At 41.9% G+C, this 25,090-nt stretch overlaps 1 protein-coding gene across 1 annotated transcript in view; it reads right to left on the bottom strand.

Annotated features, from left to right (window-relative positions):
- Positions 1 to 4,393: 4,393 nt before the first annotated feature.
- LOC308512346 (centriole and centriolar satellite protein OFD1-like) overlaps positions 4,394 to 25,090 on the bottom strand; it is a gene marked incomplete at both ends in the record, with an annotated part of 73,262 nt that continues 52,565 nt past the window's right edge. Inside the window, 6 exon segments of the mRNA XM_081082119.1 lie at positions 4,394 to 4,459; positions 13,336 to 13,488; positions 14,144 to 14,295; positions 21,830 to 21,943; positions 22,940 to 23,052; positions 24,516 to 24,640. Of these exon segments, the coding sequence (XP_080938245.1) occupies positions 4,394 to 4,459; positions 13,336 to 13,488; positions 14,144 to 14,295; positions 21,830 to 21,943; positions 22,940 to 23,052; positions 24,516 to 24,640 (723 nt within the window).

The raw sequence follows: 25,090 nt of genomic DNA, 5'->3' as shown, positions 1-25,090 counted from the left end.
AAAACATAAGCAAGCTCCTTAACAGATTTGGCAATTATTATTATTTTTTTTTTTTTGGGGGGGGGGGTTAAGACCAAAAGCAAAGCTAACAAAGCCAAAACAGATAAGTGGGACTACATCAAAGTAAGCTTCTGCACAGCAAAGAAAATCATCAACAAAATAAAAAGGCAAACTAGATAGGATGGGAGGAAGTATTCACAATTCATCTACTATTATATGATAAGAGGTTAATATCCAAAGTATGTATTCTGTCCCTTTCATACAACTCAACAGCAAAACACATTAAAAACAATTAATCCAGGCACTAGGAGCTACAGCTGGCATGGACCCTGCAGGGCTGGATGGCGGTGGCGGTGGCGGCAGCCATGGTGAGGACAGACCCCACTCCCAGTGGCCATTCAGGACCTTTACCTGACGGGCCCATCACTCGGGATCCAGCTGCCATTTTGCTCAAGACAGGAAGGCGTCCCAGGACTGCAGGTACTTCAGCGAGGATTCTGCTTCCATGGAGACTGCTGCAGCTATCAGCACCCGCAGCCCCCGGGCCACTTGCAGTGGGGGCCGCCGCCATTCCTAGCCGCTTGTCACCCAGCCAGGACCCCCGCTGGGGCTGACCCGCAGGGGCTCCGAGCCCACCTACTTGCCCACAGTGGCTGTGGGTTAGGGAGGGGCTGAGACCGAGGCTGAGGCCATCTGGGACACGGAGCCTGGCCTCGAGGGGCTGGCCAGCCGGAATGAGGAGCTTGGTGGCTGACATCACCTGATGGAGATCACGGCTACTCCCAGAAGTCTCGGCCTAAGTCAGACCCTGCCCAGGGGCTCTGGGCCCCACTTCAGAGCACGGACCTTGCGAGCGAGCAAGACAGCCGCGATGTCGTGTGTGGCATCTGCATGGACAAGGTGTGGGACAAGCCGGAGGGCAAGCGGATCTTCGGCATCCTGCCCAACTGCACACAAGCCCACTGCCTGGGCTGCCTGAGCACCTGGCGGATGAGCCGCCAGCACTTCCCGCTGAATGTCATCAAGGCCTGTCCCCAGTGCCGTGTCTATTCCAGCTACATCATCCCCCACAAATTCTGGGTGAGTGAGGGGGGCAGAGAAGGTGCAAATCATCAGGAACTTCAAGGCTCGGACCAGCCAGATCCGATGCTGGTACTTTGCGCAGGGGAATGACCGCTGCCCCTTCAAGTCTGACTGCATTTACCTGCACCAGCTCCCGGACACGGCCCCATCCTCGGCTTCTCCCTGCCCATCCTCGGCTTCTCCCTGGCCCAGATTGCACATAGCCGGCCTCCGGGAGTGAGATGTTGCTGGGCTCCGCAGTGCTGCTGGAGGACAGATGTTCCTGGATTATAACCTGGCCGTGGCCTTCTTGGGGTTAGAACTCCTGCTGGATGGCACCAGTTCTTAACGACAGGCTCCTGCAGCCAGGACCAACCTGTGAGGGGTGGGGTTGAGGGACAGGGTGAGTTAGGGGGAAGGTCTTTCCCCTTTTGGGGTTTCTAACACATCTGTGACAAATGTAAAACTTGTATGTTACCTATGACGTTAACGGAGCCCACTAAGTGGGATGGAATTAGCCCCCTCTCCACCTCCATGAACATGAGAAGGGTGGAGGGCTCTGGGTAAAGGGGAGGGTTCTCACTGCCTTACTAGGGACTTGGATTTTAACTTTGCCCTTTTGTAGAAGGATTCTGACAGAAAACCAATAAAATGCACCTAAGCCAAAACAAACAAAAAACAATCCAAAAAATAGGCAGAACTGAAGACGTTTTTCCAATGAAAACATACAAATCGCTAACAGGTACATGAAAATGTGTTCAAAATCACTAATCAGGGAAATGCAAAATCAAAACCACAATGAGCTATAACCTCACACATTTAGGTTGGCTATCATAAAGAAGACAAATGTTGGTGATAATATGGAGAAAAGGGGAACCCTTGTGCACTCTTGGTAAGAATGTAAATTGGTCCAACCACTATGAAAAACAATATGGAGGTCCCTCAAAATATTTAAAATAGAACTACCATATGATCAGCAATTCCACCTCTGGGTATTATCAAAAGAAAATGAGAACAGAATACTGAAGACTCTGCACTCCAATGTTAGCAGATATAATGCAGCATTAATCACAATAGCCAAGATATAGAAACAACCTAAGTGCCTAGTGTCTATAAGGGATGAATGGAGAAAAATATGTGTGGGTGTGTGTAAGAGACTACTATGAACAATTATAGGCCAACAATTGAACATCCTGGATAAATTCCTAGAAACACAGCCATGAGAAGACATGGAAATCCTCGCATATGCAACAACATGGATGATTCGTATGCTAAGTGAATAAATTACAGAGACAAATGCTAAATCTCTATATGTGGAATCTTAAAGAGAACTCATATGAACAGAGACTAAAGTAAGGGTTTACCAGAGGCTGAGTAGTGGGCAAAAAGAGATGTTGGCCAAAAAGTATATACTCCCTGTTAGGGAATGAGTAAGATTGGGAAGTCTATTATGTGTTATAGTAACTATAGTTATAATGCTATGTTGTATAATTGAATATTGATGAGAGCAGGTCTTAAATGTTCTCACCACAAATATTTGATAATTATATGATATGATGCAGGTGTCATTGAATTCCATGGTGGCAAACATTCTGCAGTAGTGTGCCAAATGAACACATTATATACCTTACCTTAAACTCACAATCTTCTGTCAATTTTATCTCAATAAAGCTGGAAGAAAAATAATGTTATCTAAGAGCTGTTGCAAGAGATGTCAAATTCTTGGTGGCAACATGAGTAAATGTTTTGCTTATGCTAATTGTGACAAAAAAAAAATAGTGCTTAAATTCTTTCAATTACTTTCCAAAATATTCTTCAATAGCCCTGGCTGATGTGGCTCACTTGGTTGGAGTGCACCAAAAGGTCACAGGTTTGATTTCTTGTCAGGGCACATACCCAGGTTGCAGATTTGATCCCTGGTCAGGCACGTAGGGGAGGCAACCAAACTGATGTCTCTCTCTGTCCCCGTCTCTAAAATTAAAAAAACTAAGAAATGAAAAACATATTGTCAAGGATTAAAAATACTTCAAAGATAAATTTCTTAAAGCCTAAAGAATAACACTAAAAAGCCTTATCATTTTGTTGTAGAACTCAAGGGCTAGACAAGTATTAATGGCAAAAACAATTCAGCTTAGCTTGTATTTGTAAAGGAAGATGATCCACTCCAGGATTTTCATGGAAGGACTGACCAGATAAATCCTTCCTGTGTTAGGCTGGATTTGGGTGAAGTGCATTTTCTAAAGGCCATTCTGGAAGAGCTTCTAGGGGCTGAGACATTCCCAGTCCTGGGATGTATTCCATAGAAGCAGCTCCAGCACAGCCCAGGCTAGAGGCAGCGATGCTGGTCTAGACACCTGGGTCCTGGCTGCACAACTGGATGGTCACAAGACCTTGGTCAAGTCTCTAACCTCTGTGTCCCACGTTCCCTAATCTATAAAATGCAGGCAGTCACACTTCATATGGCTGATATGAACATTAAGTGAGTTAATACAGGTACAAGTTTAAAGAATACCTGACACACAGTCAGTAAGTGCTCAGTAACTGTTACCTTTTCTTCTCAGGGTTTGGGTTCATTCTCAAGACAAAGATGTCAGAAATAAAGCCCAGTGTACTATGCTGTTTCTGGCACCTAGAATGAAAAACCTTTGTCTTTATTTTGAGGGACAAATCAGAAGGATGGTGCTGGGGAAGATGGCCTCTGGTTTGACAGGCAATAGCCCAACTCTGGAGAGCAAGGAACACAGAAGAAACGACCAAAATGCAGTCCGGAAATTTGACCAATAACATGATTTTCAAAGAAATATCTAACACAAAAATGAGGAAAAAAACACGTAACAGCTCATTCTAGTGTAATGAAAGGTCTAAGTATGAGGAATTCTGATTATTTTTAATTTTATACACTAGAGTACCAAATTAAATGATGAAAAAGAAACCACCCTGTATTAAACAAACATTTTTTATTGAGAATTGTATTTATTACATTGTGTTACATGAGAAAAAAGCTGGGCAACACAGGTGGTTACCAGAAGTCATCTGGTTCTTCATGAGACAGCCCTGTGAAACTAAATTAGAGAAAGACAAAAATTTTAAAAATTTGTTAAATTCTTGTCAGTTCATTAGGGGACCTTTCTAATGTTCTCATTCCTTTCCTAATCAGTAGCCATATCATAACTTCAAAATGTAAAAGATTCTTTTGGCAGTCTGTAATTTTGATTAATTCAATAGTTTCTTAGAGGCAGACCTCAACATATGAACAATGCTCTTGGGCTAACAAAGTCAGCAATGTGATGAATGATTTGCATAAGAACACAATGTTGGGGAAAGCATACCTTTAATCTTTATCACTAGGGAGCAGCTTGTCCACTTGTGAGTCTTCTCTGACACTCTTTATTGAGCTCTGAAAAGAGGAGAAAGAATAATTTTGAAATTAGAGGTGTATTAATGTATTAATTTTATTAAACAACTAGGGGCCCGGTGCACGAAATTCGTGCACCGGGTGTGTGTGTGGGGGTAGTGTCCCTCAGCCCAGCCTGCCCCCTCTCACATACTGGGAGCCCTCAGGCGTTGACCCCCATCACCCTCCAATCGCAGGATCGGCCCCTTGCCCAGGACTGACGCCTCTGACAGAGGCGTCAGGCCTGGGCAGGGGACCCACATTTCCCCCCATCACTGGTTCTGCCCCCAGCCCAGGCCTGATGCCTCTGGCCCAGGCGTCAGGCCTGGGCAGGGGACCCCCAGACCCCTCCGATTGCTGGCTCTGCCCCTTGCCCAGGCCTGATGCCTCGGCCAGAGGTGTAGACTCCCATCACCCTCCGATCGCCGGATCAGCCCCTTGCCCAGGCCTGACGCCTCCGCCAGAGGTGTCAGGCTTGGAGAAGGGACCCCCATCTCCCCCCGATCACTGGCTCTGACCCCCGCCCAGGCCTGAGGCCTCTGGCCCAGGAATCATGCCTGGACAGGGGACCCCCATCTCCCTCTGATCGCTTGCTCCACCCCCCGCCCAAGCCTGACACCTCTGACCCAGGCTTCAGGCCTGGGCAAGGGGACCATCATATCCCCCCAATCCCCGGCTCCGCCCCCCACCCAGGCCTGAAGCCTCTGGCCGAGGCGTCCGGCCTGGGCAGCGGGGACCCGCAGCGGCAGCAGCGCCGTGATCCTCCGCTCTGCCCCTGCCCAGGCCTAACACCTCTGGCCGAAGCATTAGGCCTGGGCAGGGGACCCCCAGCTCCCAGTGGTTGCAGGCTCCGCCCCTGCCCAGGCCTAACGCCCCTGGCCTAGCCATCCGGCCCGGGCAGCGGGGACCCGCAGTGGCAGCGGGGGGCGCCGCCATCGCGCGGGCTCCGCCCCTGCCCCTGCAGGACGCCTCTGGCTGAGGCATCCGGCTCGGGTAGCGGGGACCCGCAGCTGCAGCGGCCCCGCGATCATGGGCTCCGCTTTAGGCACAGGCAAGGGACCCCTAGCTCTCAGGACTGCCAGTTTCGACTGTGCCCAGCTCCCATCGCTGGCTCCACCCCTACTTCCTGCTATCACTGGCCAGGGTGGCAAAGGCGCCTGATTCTCCGATCATGGCTGGGGGGCAGGCCAAAGGTGGCCCCAGGGCCGCCTTTGAACTGCCCCCCACCTCTTAGCTCCCCCCTGGGTTTCCCATCACTGTCAGTGGCAGGGAGCTTCTTCCTGCTTTCCCTTTCGCCTCCCTGCATGTGCCTACATATGCAAATTAGCCGCCATCTTGTTGGCAGTTAACTGCCATCTCAGTTGGCAGTTAATTTGCATATAGCCCTGATTACCCAATGAAAAGGGTAGTGCCGTACGCCAATTACCATTTTTCTCTTTTATTAGTGTAGATTTTGATTTCTCTGAAACTCTTAAAAAAATGATTTTGAAAATATCAGAAGATCACAGACATTCCAGAAAACTGGGATCTTAACCCAGCCAAAGGAATGACATTTCAATTTTTCAATTTTATTTATTATTTTGTTAGCTTTTGTTTTTCTTTTTTGTCGTCCCCCCCCCTTTTTTTTGTTTGTTGTTTTTATTCTTTCTTCCTTCTTTGTTCTTCTTTTTTTGTTGTTTGTTCCTTTATTCCCTACTTCTGTACACATTATTTTTTCAACCACGTGAGCAAAAGACATGTGAGCGGTGCACTCTTGTCCAGGGAGCATTAGCCCCGTGAGCAGCCTGCGTCGAGCCAAAGAGAGGCAGCCTCATGTGGCCTGCCCCTATCCAAGGAGCAGCAGCTGTGTGAGCAGCCCGCTTCCCCGTCCGAAGAGCAGCAACCACATGAGCAGTCTGACCTGTCCGAGGAGCAGCAGCTGAACAAGCATCTTGCCCTTGTCCAAGCAGCAGCAGCCGCACAAGCAGCCTGCCCAATCCAAGGAACAGCAGCTGTGTGCCCATCCGAGGAGCAGCAGTTCTGCAAGTGGCCTGGCCCCATTCGAGGAGCAGCGGCAGCCGAACCCGGTCCAAGAAACAGCAACCACATGAGCAGACCGGCCATATCTGGTGAGTGGCAGCTCTACACAGCATGCACCGGAGGAGCAGAGCCACAACAGCCTGCACCTGTCTGATGAGCAGCAGCCGATACTAGGAGCAGTAGCCCCACAAGCAGCCCACCACAGAGGAACAACAGCAGCATGCAGCCAGCCCCCAATCAAGGTTCAGCGGCCACGTGAGCAGTCCGCCCCAGGTCAAGGAGTAGCAGCTGCGTGCGTAGCCAGCCCCAACCAAGGAACAGCAGCTTCGTGATCAGCACATCCTCTGTCTCAGGAACAGATTCTGTGTGTGAAGCCTCCCCCCACCAGCCAGAGGAGCCACCACAACTGTGAACAGCACCCACCAGAGGAGCTGCTGCCAACTGAGGAGCAGCTGCTACAATAACCGCCAGAGGAGCAACCACAGCCCGAGGAGCCACTGCCACCCAAGGAGCAGTCGCTGAATGACTCAACATCTAGATATGTCGGTGAGATCAAACATGGGTACACAAAGAAACCCCCGAAAGAAAGAGAAGGAGGACTCGCCAGAAAAGCAGCTAAGTGAAACCGAGGCATGCATGACAGAAAAAGAATCCAGATTAAGGGTCCTAGAGTGCATAAACCGGATGAAGGAAAAACTCAACAACTTATGCAAGAAGCAAGAAGAAACAGATAAAAAAAAAACAATAAATTATGTAAGAACCAAGAAGAAATGAAGAGTGATATAGCTGCAATAAAAAACACCATTGAAAGTTTCAACAGTAGACTAGGAGAAGCGGAGGACCAAATTAGCGAATTAGAAGACAGGGAAGCAAAACTCCCAAACTGAATTGCAATTGGCGAAAAAAAATTAAAAGACAGGAGGAGAGCCTAAGGGAGCTATGGAACAACATGAAACGAAACAACATGTGAATAATAGGGGTGCCAGAACAACAGAAAGAGGAACAAGACTTAGAAAACCTATTTGAAGAACTAATATCAGAAAACTTCCCTGAGGTGGGGAAGAAAAAAGAGTCACACAAGCACAGAGAGTCCCAAACAAGGTGACCTTAAAAGACCCACATCAACACACATCATAATTACCATGGCAAATGTTCAGGACAAAGAGAGAATCTTAAAGGCTGCAAGAGAGAGACGGAAAATTACATACAAGGGATCTCCCATTAGATTATCATATGATTTCTCAACTAAACACATCAGGCCAGAAAAGAATGGACGGAAATTTACACAGTGATGCAAAGCAAAGCAATGAATCCAAGAATACACTATCCAGCAAGACTATCATTCAAAATTGAAGGGGAAATAAGAAGCTTCACAGACAAAATAAGGCTAAGGGAGTTTATCAATACCAAGCCAGCAATGCAAGAAATGCTAAAGGGATCAGTGTAAAAAGAAGAAATAAAAAGCTCAGAAAGAAAACACACAGAAAAAATAGAAATGGCTACAAACAAGTACCTTTCAATAATAACTTCAAAGGTAAATGGACTAAATGCTCCAACCAAAAGACATCGAGTGGCTGAATGGATAAAAAAAAACAAACAAACAAAAAAACAAAACAAAAAACAAAAAACATGACCCATACATTTGCTGTCCACAAGAGACTGACCTCAGAATCAGGGACTCACACAGACTGAAAGTGAAGGGATGGAAAAATATCTTTCAGGCAACTGGAAATGAAAATATAACTGGGGTAGCAATACTTATATCTGACAAAATAGACCTCAAAGTAAAGGCCATAATAAGAGATAAGGGAGGCCACTTCATAATACTAAAGGATTGAATATACAGAGGATTTAACCCTGAAAAACATATATGCACTCAATACAGAAGCACCCAAATACATAAAAAAAAAAAAAAAAAAAACTCCTGGAAGATATCAAGGGAGAGACTGACAACAATACAATCATAGTAGGGGACTTTAATACACCACTGACATCACTGGATAAATCCTCTAGACAAAAAAAAAAAATGGTAAAGAAACAGCAATCCTAAATGACTCACTAGATCAGATGGACTTAATTGACATCTTCAGAACATTTCACCCCAAAGCCACGGAATATACGTTCTTCTCAAGTGCTCATCGGACATATTCAAAAACAGACCACATACTGGGTCACAAACAAAGTCTCCCCAAATTCAAGAAGATTGAAATCATACCAAGCATTTCCTCAGACCACAAGGGCATAATACTAGAAATAAACTAGAATAAAAACAACTCAACATTTTCAAACACTTAGAAATAAAAACACTTAGGAGCTGAATAGCATGTTATTAAATATTGATTGGGTTACCAATGAGATCAAAGAAGAAATTAAAAACATCCTGGAAACTACTGACAATGAAAACACAACAATCCAAAACCTATGGCACACAATGAAAGCAGTCCTGAGAGGGAACTTTATAGCTCTACAGGTCTATCTCAACAAACAAGAAAAAATGGTAGTAAATCATCTAAAACTACCTCTCAAAGAATAAGAAAGAGAGCAACAAGGAAAGCCCAGAAGGAGCAAAAGGAAGGAGATAATAAAGATTAGAGCAGAAATACATGACATAGAGACAAAAAAAACAATACAGAAAATCAATGAAACCAAGAGCTTGTTCTTTGAAAGGATAAACAAGATAGTTGAACCTCTAGTCAGGCTCACCAAGAAATAAAGAGAGAGGACCCAAATAAACAAAATCAGAAATGATAATGGCGAAATAACAACAGACCCCAGAGAAATACAAATGATTGTTAAAAAATACTATGGACAACTCCACTCCAACAAACTAGACAACCTGGAGGAAAAGGACATATTCCTAGAAACATACAACATTCCAAAACTCAATCAGGAAGAATCTAAAAATCTCAACAGGCCAATAACTATGGAAGAAATTGAAGAGTCATCAAAAAGCTTCCAGCAAACAAAAGCCCAGGACCACACGGCTTCACAGGGGAGTTTTACCAAACATTCAAGGAAGAACTAAAACCTATCCTCCTCAGACTACTACAAAAAATTAAAGAGGAAGGAACACTTCCAAGCTCATTTTATGAAGCCAGCATCACCCTAATTCCAAAACCAGGTAAAGACAACACAATGAAAGAGAATTACAGGCCAATATCCCTCATGAACATAGATGCCAAAATCCTCAACAAAATCTTGGCAAATCAGATCCAGCAGTACATAAGAGAGATCATACACCATGAACAAGTAGGATTTATCCCAGGGATGCAAGGATGGTACAATATCCGCAAATCAATAAACATGATATACCACATAAACAAATTGAAAGAAAAAAAACACACAGTCATATCAACTGATACAGAAAAAGCATTTGACAAAATTCAACACCCATTTTTGATAAAACCTCTCAGCAAGGTAGGAATAGAAGGATCATACCTCAACATAATAGAAGCCATATATGACAAACCCACAGCCAACAGCATACTCAATGGGCAAAAACTAAAACCATTTCCCCTAAGAACAGGAACAAGACCGGGATGCCCACTCTCACCACTCCTGTTTGACAGTGTACTGGAAGTATTGGCCACTGCAATTAGACAAGAAGAAGAAGAAATAAAAGGCATCCAAATTGGAAAAGAAGAAGTAAAACTGTCTTTATTTGCAGATGATATGATATTATACATAAAAAAACCTAAATACTCCATCAAAAAACTATTAGACTTAATAAATGAATCTGGCAATGTAGCAGGATACAAAATTACTGCCAAGAAGTCTATGGCATTTCTATGCACCAATAGTGAACTTACCGAAAGAGAGACTTAAAAAGCAATCCCATTTACCATCGCACCAAAAAATACTAAGCTACCTAGAAATAAACTTAACTAAAGAGGTAAAAGACCTCTATTCAGAAAATATTCATGTTCTTGGATTGGTAGAATCAACATCATTAAAATGTCCATAATACCCAAAGAAATGTATAAATTCAAGGCACTTTCCATTAAAATACCAATGGCATATTTCACAGACCTAGAACGAACTCTCAAAAAATTCATCTGGAATAAAAAAAGACCCCAAATAGCTGCAGCGATCCTGAGAAAGAACAATGTAGGTGGGATCTCAATACCAGGTATCAAGTTGTATTACAAAGCCACTGTTCTCAAAACTGCCTGGTACTGGCACAAGAACAGACATATAGATCAATGGAATAGAACAGACAGCCCAGAAACGGGCCCGAACCAATATTCTCAATTAATATTTGACAAAGGAGGCAAGAACATACAATGGAGTCCAGATAGTCCCTTCAATAAATGGTGTTGGGACAATTGGACAGATACATGCAAGAAAATGAAACTAGACCGCCAACTTACACCACACACAAAAATAAACTCAACATGGATAAAGGACTTAAATATACGACCAGAAACCATTAGAATATTAGAAGAATCCAAAGGCAACAAAATCTCAGACATATGCCAAAGCAATTTCTTCACCGATACAGTTCCTATGGCATTGGAAACTAAACAGAAAATAAACAAATGGGACTACATCAAAATAAAAAGCTTCTGCACAGCAAAGAAACTATCAACAAAACAACAAGAAAACCCACTGCATGGGAGAACATATTTGCCAATGTTATCACCGATAAGTTTTTAATCTCCAACTAGGGAACTCATACAACTTAATAAAAGGGAGATAATCCAATCAAAAAATTGGCAAAGGACCTAAATAGACACCTTTCAAAAGAGGACATTCAGAAAGCCAAGAGACATATGAAAACATGCTCAAAGTCACTGAAATCATCCGAGTGATGCCAATCAAAACAACAATGAGGTACCACCTCACACCTGTCAGAATGGCTATCATCAACAAATCCACAAAACACAAGTGCTGGAGTGGATGTGGAGAAAAAGGAACACTCGTGCACTGCTGGTGAGAATGCAGACTGGGGCAGCCACTATGGAAGACAGTATGGAGTTTCTCAAAAAACTACAAATGGAACTCCCATTTGACCCTGTGATCCCACTTCTAGGAATATATACCAAGAAACCAGAAACACCAATCAGAAAGGATATATGCACTCCTATGTTCATAGCAGCACAATTCACCATAGGTAAGATCTGGAAACAGCCTAAGTGCCCATCAGTAGATGAATGGGTTAAAAAACTGTGGTACATCTACACGATGGAATACTATGCTGCTGTAAAAAAGAAGGAACTCTTACCATTTGCAACAGAATGGATGGAACTGGAGAGCATTATGCTAAGTGAAATAAGCTGGTCAATGAAGGAAAAATACCACATGATCTCACTCATTTATGGATAATAAAGACCATTATAAACGTATGATCAAAAATAGATACAGAGGCAGAGCTGCCTCAAACAAACTGTCAAACTACAGCGGGAAAGCCGGGGAGGGCTGGGTGGCTGGAGAGGGGTGACAAGAGATCAGCTGAAGGATTTGTATGCATGCATATAAGCATAACCAATGGACATAAGACACTGGGGGTAAGTGAGGCCAGGGGATTGTCAAGGGCGGGAAAAAAAGGAGACATATGTAATACTCTTTATAATACTTTAAGCAATAAAACAATAAAAAATACTAAAATAAAAAATAAAATAAAATAAAATATCAGAGAGGAATGGAGAGGGAGAGATAGAAACATCAACAATGAGAATCATTGATTGGCTGCCTCCTGTACGTCCCTCACTGGGGATCGAGCCAGCAACCTGGGTTATGTGTCCAGACCAGGAATCAAACTGTGACCTTCTGACTCATAGGTCAACACTCAATCACTGAGCCATTCTGGTTGGGCTGAAAACTTTTTGAAATATACAGTAGGTCCTCGGGTTATATCGCGACATAAAGCGATTTTCCCCGTTAAGTCGGAACCCACCTATAGAATCACCTACATCACTCACATGGAGCACATACACAGCAGTAATGAAGTGAAAGAGTAAAAAAAAAAAATAAATAAAGCAAGATAACAATTCCTGACCTTTACTTGTGGCAGATAATAAAAAACAAAGCACATATGTACATATGTCGAAATGACGGAACTTTTTTTTATTAACACTGTAAATGGGAGATAGTGATGTAACCGCAAAACAACATACATCGAGTTCAACGTAACCCGAGGACTGCCTAAATATAATTTGAGTCCAAAACGTTGACTTTTAGATGTGAAATTTAGCAAGCACTCTAACTGTCCTGTGCGCATTCTCAATAGCCATAGTATTCTAGACTTATGTAATATATTAGAGGCCCAGTGCATGAAATTTGTGCACTCAGGGGGTCCCTCAGCCCGGCCAGAACCCTCTCACATTCTGGGAGCCCTCGGGGGATGTCCCACTGATCGCTTCGCGATGCTACAGAGGTGGGAGAGGCTCCCACCACCACCGCTGCGCTCGCCAGCCATGAGCCCTATGGGAGCGCACTGATCACCAGAATGCAGCTTCTGTATTGAGCATCTGTCCCTGGTGGTCAGTGCCCATCATAATGACTGGTCATTCTGCGGTTCAACCATTTGCATATTAGGATTTTATTATATAGAATTCATGTCTCAGATAGTACCAATCCATTTGTTTTTCATTGATAGCACTTTCATTCTTGTTCTGAAAATAATGAGATAGCTCCAATTTTACAAACCTTACCAATCAAGATCTGTTCACTCTTTGGCCCAAGCAAAGGAGATAACATTTTGTCAGAAGTGTAATATACATACGACTTGAGGCTCCATTTGAATTTTGGATTTCCTCTGCTGTTACCTTTTGTCTCCAACTCCTGTCCCAAGGTTTTCTAACAAACCACAGAAGCCCTCACATCCTCACATACAGACCACTGGTCCATAGCATCAGTACCTTATCCACCTTCTTCAGGTCTTGGTCCTTTTGGGTGATATGCATGTATTTCTTTAAAGCATATTCACCACAAACAGATTTGTCTTTCATTTCCTGAGCACTCACTTCTAATTCTTTCTCCATTTCCGTCTTGAAAGACTCTTCAATAATCTGCTGTAAATAGATGACCAGCAAAATAGGAGATACACATATACATTTTAAAAACACATAGTACTATAACTCTGTTTCTTTATGTGACATGTGCATGACAGAAAACTGTTTCATTCGTTGCTACTATCAAAGTGGCACAAATATATCATGTAATGAAGAATAGGAATTACTGTGCCTAAAGTGTCTGTGTTCCAGATCAAATGAGCCAGGAATTCAAGGAACATGATACAGAAGATTAATCTACGTAAGGTCCAGCAGGCATGAGAAGTAGCAGGGTAACCCATCTGCCTGGGACCAGAATCAGGACATAGAAAGTCAAAGACAATGAGGAGGGAGGAGGGCAGGGCAGCCTGAGGAAGCCACCAGATTGGCAGCCACCTCCCCCAGTTTCTTCTGGTCCTAGCCAGCTGACCTTGAAACCCCTTACACAGGGAAGTTCTACAGCAAAGCAGAGTCCATCTCCTTTCCGAGTGTGTTTTCAGGAACATGAGAATGCATGCTCACAGACTTGCAAAGCTCCCTTTTCCTATGAGACTCCTATTATGCCCATGTACAGCCCTTTTCAGTGGGCTTAAGCACAGGAGAGGATTGGGATGCCTGCAGCAAGCTTTTTAAAAGTTACCTACTAGCATGGAGAACTGAGCTATGCTTATTATACCTTTTCTCGATCCAGTTTTTCTAGTTTTCTCCGTTCTCTTTCCAAAGCTTTCTGTTCATTCTGCCTTCTTTCTTCTCTCAGCTTCTGTTCTTTCAGCAGGTTCCATATTCTTTCTTCTTCACTCTCTTCTCTAACTTCTTTCTCATCTGCACCTAAAGAGACAGAAAATAAAGAGCAGAGGCCCAGGGAGACTGCTCAACTCTCAGTTGATTGTGTTGGCCTGCTGATCCATCTTCATGGTCTCGCAGCCTCCAGCCCCACACCTGGCACAGCATCTGCCTTTTACTTTACTTCGATGAAAACAAGTCACCCTTGCCATGAACAACTTCAACTGTCCTCCTGCCACAACACATTTCCTTATCTTCCTCACCCCTTCTTCTGTACTCTGCCCTTCGCAAGCCTTGCATTTCTGCCTCTATCCTCAGTTGTAACTCTCTATTTAGGATTCTAACTTAAACATTAGTCTGTATTTATACAGCAGTTGTATAACTCTTCCCCTAATTCCCACAAAAGCAATCGAGCCTCTCCCGCCCAGAACAGTACAAAATTAGTACAAAACCAGCACCCCGCCCCTGAACCCCCCTAGTCATCTTACCAACATTTCCCACTTGCCCTGGGCCGATCCCTTCCTGGAGTTTTAGCTATTACCTCTGCCCTGATCATTCTCACATCTTTTTCTCTAGCACAGATCTCTCCCCGAGTCTCATCCGCATTTCTGGCCAGTTCCCTACCATCAACACTTGGAAATCCCACAGCATCAGCTTCAGACCTGAAGTTATCATTCCTGTCCCTTTTTATCATGCCTTTCTACACTACATTCACTCATCCACCAGGGCTTACAGGCTCTAACTCCCCCAGATACTGCAATGAGACTACCTCTCACCTTTTACCTGGACAGCTGAGCTGAAATAACCTAATCAATGTGCTCACCCTGACATCAGTCTCTCTGCCTTCAAGCAACCACCATCAGCAGCACCCTTCATTTCCTGAAAAGGAGGCCTGGATTTCTGTTGCTGTCTCTGCTCTGGTGGTGTCCACACCTTCTTTCCAGACTGACCTGAAATAGTACACTACTTCTGCACTGGGAACACTGCACCTCCAGCAGCAGACTCATGCTACCTGGGTATATTTGTGCCTCCCTTGCTCTGTGCTTTGCTTTCAATCTCTCCCTAACCTAATACTCACTTCCTCCCACCTCTCCCACACAACCCCACCACTGAGCAAGCGCCCAGGACCCTGAAAAAAGAGATAAACGAACAGAAGAATATACCATGTTCATGGACTGGTAGAATTAATATCATTAAAATGTGCCTACTATCCAAAGCAATCCTTAGATTCAATGCAATCACTATTAAAATGCCAAGTGCATATTTCACAGATCTAGAAATATGCAAAAAATTTATATTTGCATATAAATTTGAATGTTCTGAACATTCAAATGAGATACAGAACACTGAAAAAGACCCCAAAATAGCCACAACATTCGTTTTTGTTTTTGTGTTTGTTTTTTGTTTTTCGGTATAGCAAAGGCGGAGATTTGTTAAAGAACAAGTACAGACTCCAAAGTAGGGAGGGGGAAAGAGTACCACAGAACAGACTCCCACATAGGGAGGGGGGTAGGGTCCCCTAGCCTCAACATTCTTGAGAAACAGGAACAAATGAGACTACATTGAACTAAAAAAACTTCTGCAAAGCAAAAAAAAATCAGCATCAAAATGAAAAGGGAATCCACTGTATTGGAGCACATATTTGCCAATAATACATATGGTAAGGGGTTAATTTCCAAAACACATAAAGTACTCCTATAATCCACCAAAAGAAAAACAACCCCATTAAATGTGGACAGAAAATCTAAATAGATACTTCTCCAAAGACAACATACAAATGGCAAGAGACATGAAGATAGGCTCAATGTCACTAATTATTAGAGAGATGCAAATTAAAATGACAATGAGGTGCCACTGCAAACCAGCCAGAATAGCAACCATTAATAAGTCATACAATAAGTGCTGGTGAGGTTGTGGATAAGAAGGAACCTTAGCACACTTCTGGCTAAGGAATACAAGATACAGCCACTAAGAAAAACAGTATTCCTAAAGTGACACCTCTCCACCACCACATTTACACAGTATTTTGTACCTGCCTTCTCACAACCACATGAATCTGTTTGTTCTACATCTATTGTTCCAGGCTTTATTTGTCTATTCCCTGTAGCTCAAAGCAAAAGTCCTCACCTGTCACAGGTTTAACTCAATGTCAATCCCACAGATGGCTATGCTTGCCTTTCTCCTCTGGCTCTGGAAGAGCCTAAACTTTTGTAGGCTACACTTTCCCCCCAGCAATGCTAAGAGACAAATTCATAGGTTCACCAAAGGATTTTGAAGGTTTTTGCTAACAGGACAGAAACAACACAGTCATTTCGGACTCATACTCCTGGTCATGAAATTCAAATACCAGAGGAGGCAGTTGATCATTTTCACAGGCAGAAATGCAATCTTCTTCTTGCTTGCAGACCTAAATGCCATCACTTTATCACATGGAATAGCAATCTCAAAATAGAAATGCTGTTTGGTTGCTGACTTTAAACAATAAAGAAGAAAAAAGGACTATATCTTTGCTGTGCATTGCATAACAACATTTCGTTCAACAGACCACATATATGACAGTGGTCCCATCTTCTCTCTATATAAAAGTCCAAGCAACGGTTAAGACTGGCCGGTAGCTATGATGTGCACTGACCACCAGAGGGCAGATGCTCAAGGCAGAATCTGCTCCCTGGTGGTCAGTGTGCTCCCATAGCCAAGCTCCCATGACCAGACAACTTCCCATGGTTGCTCCCGCGACCCCACCCCTGCCAGTAGGCCCCGATCAGGAGTGGACAAGATGGCCCTGTTCACCAGCCAGGCCAAGGGACCCCCCAAAATCATGCACCAGGCCTCTGGTAAGATTATAATGGAGCTGAAAAATCACTACTGTCTAAGTGGTGTGGCTATCACCACATGGTAATGTAATACAATGCATTACTCCCGTGTCTATGGAGATGCTAATGTAAACCAACCCACTGTGCTGCCAGTCATATAAAAGTACAGCACATACAACTACATCTAGTACCTAATACTTAATAAATATAATAAAGGACCATGTCACTGGTTTATGTATTTACTACACTACCCTTTTAATCACTGTTTTATAGTGGTTTTTTTTTTTCTAATGATAAAGAAAAGTGTGCTGTGAAACAGCATCCCATGTTATATGGGCAGCAACTTCATGTACCTCATGTTTATTACATCTCTCGATGGCGTCATTTTCTCCTGTGCTTGATTTAATCTTGTTTTGTACAGTAACATGCTGTATGTGCTTGTACCGGAGGGGCAATAGGCTACCTGGATGTACAGGAGGCTGTACCACCTAGATTTACAAAAGTGCACTCTGATGTTCACACAACAATGAATTCCCGAAGGACACATTTCTTAGAATATATACCTGCTATTAAATGGTGCATGACTGTACTTGGTAGCTACCTAATTAGTATTTCCACTGGACATCTCAAAGATATCAAGTTTTGGATTTTTTCACTTCCCTTTGTATCCAAACGAAGAGGGGAAATGATGATTATAAGAGAATTTTTCAATGATCAATGTAAACATTACTTAAGAATAATTTTAAAAGCCATTGTTATAATTTTCATTCTATCTCTGAGATAGAACACCTATGAACTCAGTTGGTTTCCTTTATTGTATTATTTTTATTTCCTACTCACCCAGGTCTCTGCGAAACAACCTATCACAGCCACTCTTGGGTGGCCACTGCCCCTACTCAGTATCTATCCCATCAGAGGTCTTGGTGATGGCTAGCTGACTGCTGACTTTCCCACTAGAAGCTCCATGAAGAAAGGGCTTGGGTTGTCCCACTGCAGTATGCCCAGCACCCAGCACACAGGAGGTGTTTGTTTTTCTTTTTTCACAATTAAATCAATGAGGTGATATTGGGTGATAGAGTTTTCATATATGAAGTGAAGGTTCTCAATGAAGTCTCGCTGAATGAGTGCTTTACAGGATGGTGTACCCTGGAATCAGTGAGAACAATCCTTTCAAAGTCTTGTTTCCTTTGGCAATTCCTCATCTCCCTGAGTATGCTGACTTGAACCAAGAAACTACTTACAAGAGGCGTTGAACATGATAGTCCCATCCAAACACTGGAAAAACAAGAGGTGGTTTTACTTAAGAAATCTCCTTTCAAGCTTGAGGCTTAAACTCTTTAGTTCAAGGAGAAAAAGATCTGGCTGGAGTATGAGACAAAGCTCTAATCTCCCCCTAGAGCTTTCCTCCCTGATTCCACACAGGGGAGGGAAGTGTGTAAATTAGAGACAGTAAGAAGAAAGAGAAAGTGGGCCAGACAAGTTTGATGACGAGTTTTCCTCCAATGTCATCAGCTCTTCTGAAAACTGAAATATAAAGGTTCTTCTGTCCTTATTTTTTTTTTAAAGACATGAAGGAAACAAAGAATTATTAACATACTACAATCACATTGAAGATGTATATGGGTATTAACCGCCATTTCAATTTTATACTATGATTTCCCAAAATGGAATGGTTTCTGAAGAACTGTCTTAAGCAAAAAGGTAACTGCTTTGTCAGACTATGGACAAATAAGAAAAATACAATCTTCCAAAACTCAATCAGGAAAAATCAGAAAACCTGAATAAGCCAGTAAGTACTGATGGAATTGAAGCAGTAATTAGATAACTTCCAGCAAACAGAAGTCCTGGTCCAGATGGCTTCATAGGGAAGTTTTATCAAACATTCAAAGAAAAACTAATACCTAATCTCCTCAACTATTCCAAATATCCAAGGGAAAGGAACACTTTCTATGAGGACAGCATTACCCTAATCCCAAATCCAGATAAAGCCACTACAAAGAAAGAGAATTATCCCCGATGAATACAGACCCTAAAATCTTCAACATAATTTTAGCAAATGAGATCCAGCAATACATTAAAAAGACCATACATCATGACCAAATGGCATTTATTCTAGGAATGCAAGGCTGGTACAATATCCACAAATCAATAAATGTGATATATCACATTAACAGACTGCAACACTCAAAAATCACATGATCATTTCAATCAATGCAGAAAAAGCATGACAAAATCCAACACCCTTTTTTGATAAAAACTTTCAGTAAAGTAGAAATAGATCATATCTCAACATATTAAAAAGCCATATATTACAAACCTACAGCCAATATCATACTCAATGGCTAAAAACTAAAACCATTTTCCCTAAGAATAGGAAGACAGGGATGCAACATAACAGGATATAAAATTAACACCCAGTAAACTATGGCATTTTTATATACCAATATTGAACGCTCAGAAAGAGAAATAAAAGAACAATCCCAATTAGCACTGCAACAACAACAAAAAATTGAGACTTATGAATAAACTTAACCAAAGTGGTAAAATACCTATACTCAGAAAACCATAGCACATTGAAAAAAGAGGTAGAAGAAGATATAAACTAGAGGAAGAATATACCATGTTCATAGATTGGCAGAAATAAATACCATCAAAATGTCCATACTACCCAAAGCAATCTTTAGGTTCAATGCATACCTATTAAAATACCAATGGCATATTTCACAGACTTAGAAAAATACTCTAAAAATTATACCAATAAAGACCTCAAAAGCTGCAGCAAGCTTGAGAAAGAGAAAAGTTGGAGGAATAACAATACTAGATATCAAGTTATACTAGAAAGCCACTGTAATCAAAATAGCCTGGTACTGGTACAAGTATCGCATACAGAGCAATGGAACAGAACTAAGAACCCAGAAATTGACCCACACCACTATACTAAACTAGTATTTGACAAAGGAGGCAAGAGCATACAATGGAGCAGAGGCAGTCTCTTCAAGAAATGGTGTTGGGATAATTAGACAGATATATGCAAAAACATGAAATAAGACCAACTTACACCATACACAAAATAAACTCAAAATGGATAAAAGACTTAAATTTAAGTTGGGAAACCATAAAAATCCTAGAAGAAATCACGGGCACCAAAATCTCAGCCATCTTACACAGCAACATGTTTATGGATACAGTGCCTAGGGCAAAGGAAACTAGGAAGGAAATAGACAAATGGGGCTACATCAAAATAAAAAGCAGCTGCACAGCAAAAGAAACCATCAAGAAAATAACAAGAGCCCTGACTGGTTTGGCTCAGTGGATAGAGCGTTGACATGTGGACTGAAGGGTCCTAGGTTCGATTCTGGTCAAGGGCATGTACCTTGGTTACAGGCACATCCCCAGTGGGGGGTGTGCAGGAGGCAGCTGATTGGTGTTTCTCTCTCATCGATGTTTCTAACTCTCTATCTCTCTCCCTTCCTCTCTGTAAAAAATCAATAAAAGTATTTTTTTTAAAAGAAAATAACAAGAGAGTCTACTGCATGGGAGAACATATTTGCCAATGATACATCCAATAAGGAGTCAGTTTCCAAAATATATAGAGAACTCATACAATTTAACAAAAACAAGGTAAACAGTCCAATTAAAAAATGGGCAAAGGACATAAATAGACACTTCTCCAAAGAGGACATACAGAAAGCCAAGAGACATATGAAAAAATTCTCAAAGTAACTAATCATCTGGGAAATGCAAATCAAAACAACAATAAGGTACCAGCTCACACCTGTCAGAGTGGCTATCATCAAGAAATCAAATGACAGCTGTTGGCGAGGATGTGGAGAAAAGTACACTGCTGGTGGGAATGCAGACTGGTGTAGCTACTGTGGAAAACAGTATAGTTTCCTCAAAAAATTCAAAATGGAACTCCCATTTGACCCAGTGATCCCACTTCTAGAAATATATTCTAAGAAACCCAATGCACTCATTAGAAAGAATAAATGCACCCCTATGTTCATAGCAGCACAATTTACAGTAGCTGAGATTTGGAATGAGCCTTAAGTGCTCATCAGCAGATGAGTAGATAAAAAAAACTATAGTACACTTACACAATGGAATACTGTGTGGCAGTAAAAAAGAAAGAACTCTTACCATTTGCAACAGCATGGATGGACCTGGAGAACATTATGCTAAGTGAAGTAAGCCAGTCAAAGAAAGATAAGTATCACATGATCTCCCTCATGTGTAGAATCTAATGAACAAAATAAACTGATGAACAAAAATAGACCCAGAGACATAAAAGCATGGAACAGACTGTGAAACCTCAGAGGGAAGTCAGGGGAGGGGAGGTGGGTAGGAAGAGCTCAATCATTGAACTTGTATGCATATATGCATAATGAGTGAACACAAATAATGGGATGGTGAGGGCCTGTGTGTGTGTGGGGGGGGAGGGGGGGGCGGGCGTGTGCCAGGAGCAGGCTGGAAGAGGTCAATGGGGGAAAGAAGGGGACTTCTGTAATAGTTTCAACAATAAAGATTTTTTTTAAAAAAAGCCACTGTTGGGGAAGATTAATGAGAAGCAACTCCTTTAATTTTCTCCTCTTTACATGTTCAAATTTATTTCAGAAATGTATTAACAATGGCAATACTCAACTCTAAGACTTTGAATAATTTATGCTTATAAAGGTCCTCCCTCAATAAATGAAATAACTCACTAGGAACAGGCTGGCATTTAGTAGCTATCATACTATCTGTAGTTACAACCAAGGAAAACTTACTTGGGTAATGAGAGGAGATAGGTCTGGCAGGAGGAGCACCCAAGGCAGTTCCCAAGAGAGGCATGTCACCAGCAGGATGGAGGCCATTCACTTCAAACTGTATCGGCATGTCTGCTGCATCTATAATAGGTACAAATGAGTGTCCCAGGAGTCCTTAACAACAGCAAAAGAAGGCAGGGCAGTATGGGGGTAACTTTGGCTGCGCTCAAGTCTCAGCCAAAGCAACCAAGCCAGATCTTTTCCTACAGAATTAATCCTAAGACTTTCAGCATACCACTTGACAATCTATTTGCTTCTCAAAGTGTTATTACACTTAAAAGAATTAGATTTGTTTCCAAAACTAGATTTATAACCCAACAGGAAAGTGACAGAATTCACCTGACTTGCTGATAATTATATGAACTCCATTTAGATAGTAAAGCCTTAACAAAATTGTTAAAAAGTTAGTTGCAAAGAATTTACCAATTTTACTAAGCTCTTTCATTTAACTGTTCAAAGTAGAGTACTTTCAGATTTGACAATGAAGCTCACAATGCAAAACTACAGATTATATACAAATATAAAGATTTCCTAGGCTAGAGAGAACCTTAGAGCTGACTGACTTCTATATCCTAATTTTATACTTAAGCAGTATGCTCCCAGAGAACAATCTAAGGCAGAGCCAGAGCCAGGCCTCCAGTTTTCAGATAAGGAAGCTAATATACTTCCACCTCCACTCATTCACTAAGAATGAGGTTTCTACATCTGATGCAGTCATCAGAATCTGTATAACTTAAATAACTTAGCATCTTCTTATTCCATAAAAAGAAAAAAAAATTAAGAATCAGGTATTTTAATCTGAGGCAATCCCAAACTTGGTAAATTAAGTTAAGGGTTCACTTGTGAGCTTAGCTCCAACTTTGAAATTATTGGTTATCTTGAAAATTAAAAAAAAGTAACACTCAAATAGACCCATCAAAATCTGTGATATAAAAAAGGTAATACATCTGTATCCATGTTTTTATCACAAAATACAAATGTTGTAATTTTTAAGGCCTTTGATTTAACAATGGATCTATTTCACCAAGACTTAGCTTTCTACATTTTCAACTGTTAAAAACTGGTACTTACATTTAAACTTACGTTCAAAAGATGATCCAAATTCCTCATTATCCTCAAAAGATAGTTCATCCACATTTGAAAATTTATGTCTGTCTTGAACTTCAGTTTGTCTTTGATAAAGACTGGGTTGAAAGAATAAAATTCATGAGTGTGAAGTTGTAATAAGGTAAAACCAAGAGCACAGGGCTATGAAAAGCCTTTGTGACTCTGGAAAAGGCTCTAGAGCGGTGGTTCTCAACCTTCCTAATGCCGCGACCCTTTAATACAGTTCCTCATGTTGTGGTGACCCCCAACCATAAAATTATTTTCGTTGCTACTTCATAACTGTAATTTTGCTACTGTTGAGAATCGTCATGTAAATATCTGATATGCAGGATGTATTTTCATTGTTACAAATTGAACATAATTAAAGCATAGTGATTAATCACAAAAACAATATGTAATTATATATATGTTTTCCGATGGTCTTAGGCGACCCCTGTGAAAGGGTCATTTGACCCCCAAGGGGTCTCGACCCACAGGTTGAGAACCGCTGCTCTAGAGAATGAACTGTGCTCTGTGAAAATGAAAGCTGTCCTGCACTGGGCACGCTCCATGCAACTGGCATCATTCCAAGTAATCAAGACATTAGCTTGGGCACTCTGCAGAACCACCTTACACTGTGAGGCAGGTATTATATTGCTGACAAGAAATAATGTGGCACTCTCAATGCTTTTATATTTTCAAGAACCACAAAACGTTTTTGAAAAGAACAAATTCTGCACAGCATCAGTATGAGTCAGCTGAAGATGCAAAACTACAAGCCCCATGTGCATCCAAGTGCCCTAACTCCCACATGGGTGTGCTGTTTCTCCTCTTGGCTTTATCATGAGAAAGCAATATAAGTAAATGCACATTACACGCATTAGGACCATAATGGACACATGTGGCAGTTTTCAACTCTGTACACTGGGAGTGAATCAAAATATGCAGACAGATGTCCAGCCTGGAGCCCAGAACTAAGGAGTCAGAGTGCCGTCCATATGGATCAAGCACAGACAGGAGTCTCCTATGCGCCTCAATCCCAGCCTGGGTGACCCGCCACCCAACTTCTACATACGCCATTCTACTTCAGCAATCAGACCCTACAACCCACTACCAATTCAGTATTTATCTCAATAGACAAATTAGACTTTTGTTTGGACTAAATGCCCACATATTTTTTAACTGACTTATTTTTTTTGAAGGACTTTAAAATTAAAATGTGTGAAACTACTTCAAGTTTAAAAATAAACTGAATTTGCTTCTGTAGATTTTGTATGTTGCTTTTTTATTTCTATAAACCAAGTCTATTCATAGAACTATGAAAATGCTTACTGCTACCATAGTGCACTGTGTACACATCAGGTTTAGCAAACAAGGAAAAATTAATTATTTGCTAAAAGGAATTTTCCCCAAATAATTCAGATGATTCTTGAAGATTACACATCATCTTACAATCTGATTCTACACTCCACATGGTCTTGAGCGTCACTTTAAAACAACGCAAAGTCAGGGCCATTCAGCTAACCAGACTTGGCTGGGCCAATCAGAATGTGGAACTTACTTGGCTTTCTGCTCCAGAAGGCTTGAGAGTGAATGGATGGAAAGGCTGTGCCTAGATTCAGTTGCTGAAGGCGGGAGCATTCTTTCAGGACAAGGACTGGGAAAAGCAAAGGACTGGGATTGGTCCAGACCTAAAGGGCAAAAGGTATCAGGACAAGAGTATTACAAATTACACAGTGAAAACAGCAACATGGTTCCCAAGGAGTTTAATTTGAAAAGAAATTCTATTATCCTTGCAAATAGTTGAGTATGACGTATAACTGACCCACATTATTAAGGATTCAGCATTAATAATAAAACTAATCAGCAGTAAGGGAAAAGCCATTGATTACCATTCTCTGAACACGTCTGCATGTCAAGCAAAATGCTGAACTTGCTCTAACCCGTTGCCTCCCACAATGTTATGTCACAGGGGAGAAGTCTCTGGTAAGCAGGCAACCATAGGTGCAGTGAGGATGAAGCTACTCAGGCTAAAGATTTCCCAGGTACAGCAAGCATAGACTTCTCCTCCTTCTTGCTCTCTACAGCTCACTCACTCGTACTCAGATAAAAGGACCATGAAAGTCCTGAAACCCC

Source organism: Myotis nattereri (genome assembly GCF_964212035.1).
Source record: "Myotis nattereri genome assembly, chromosome: Y".
In the NCBI taxonomy this organism is placed as follows: Eukaryota; Metazoa; Chordata; class Mammalia; order Chiroptera; family Vespertilionidae; genus Myotis; species Myotis nattereri.
Note: the sequence above shows the minus strand (reverse complement) of the source record. Positions and strands in the feature narration are given on the sequence as shown.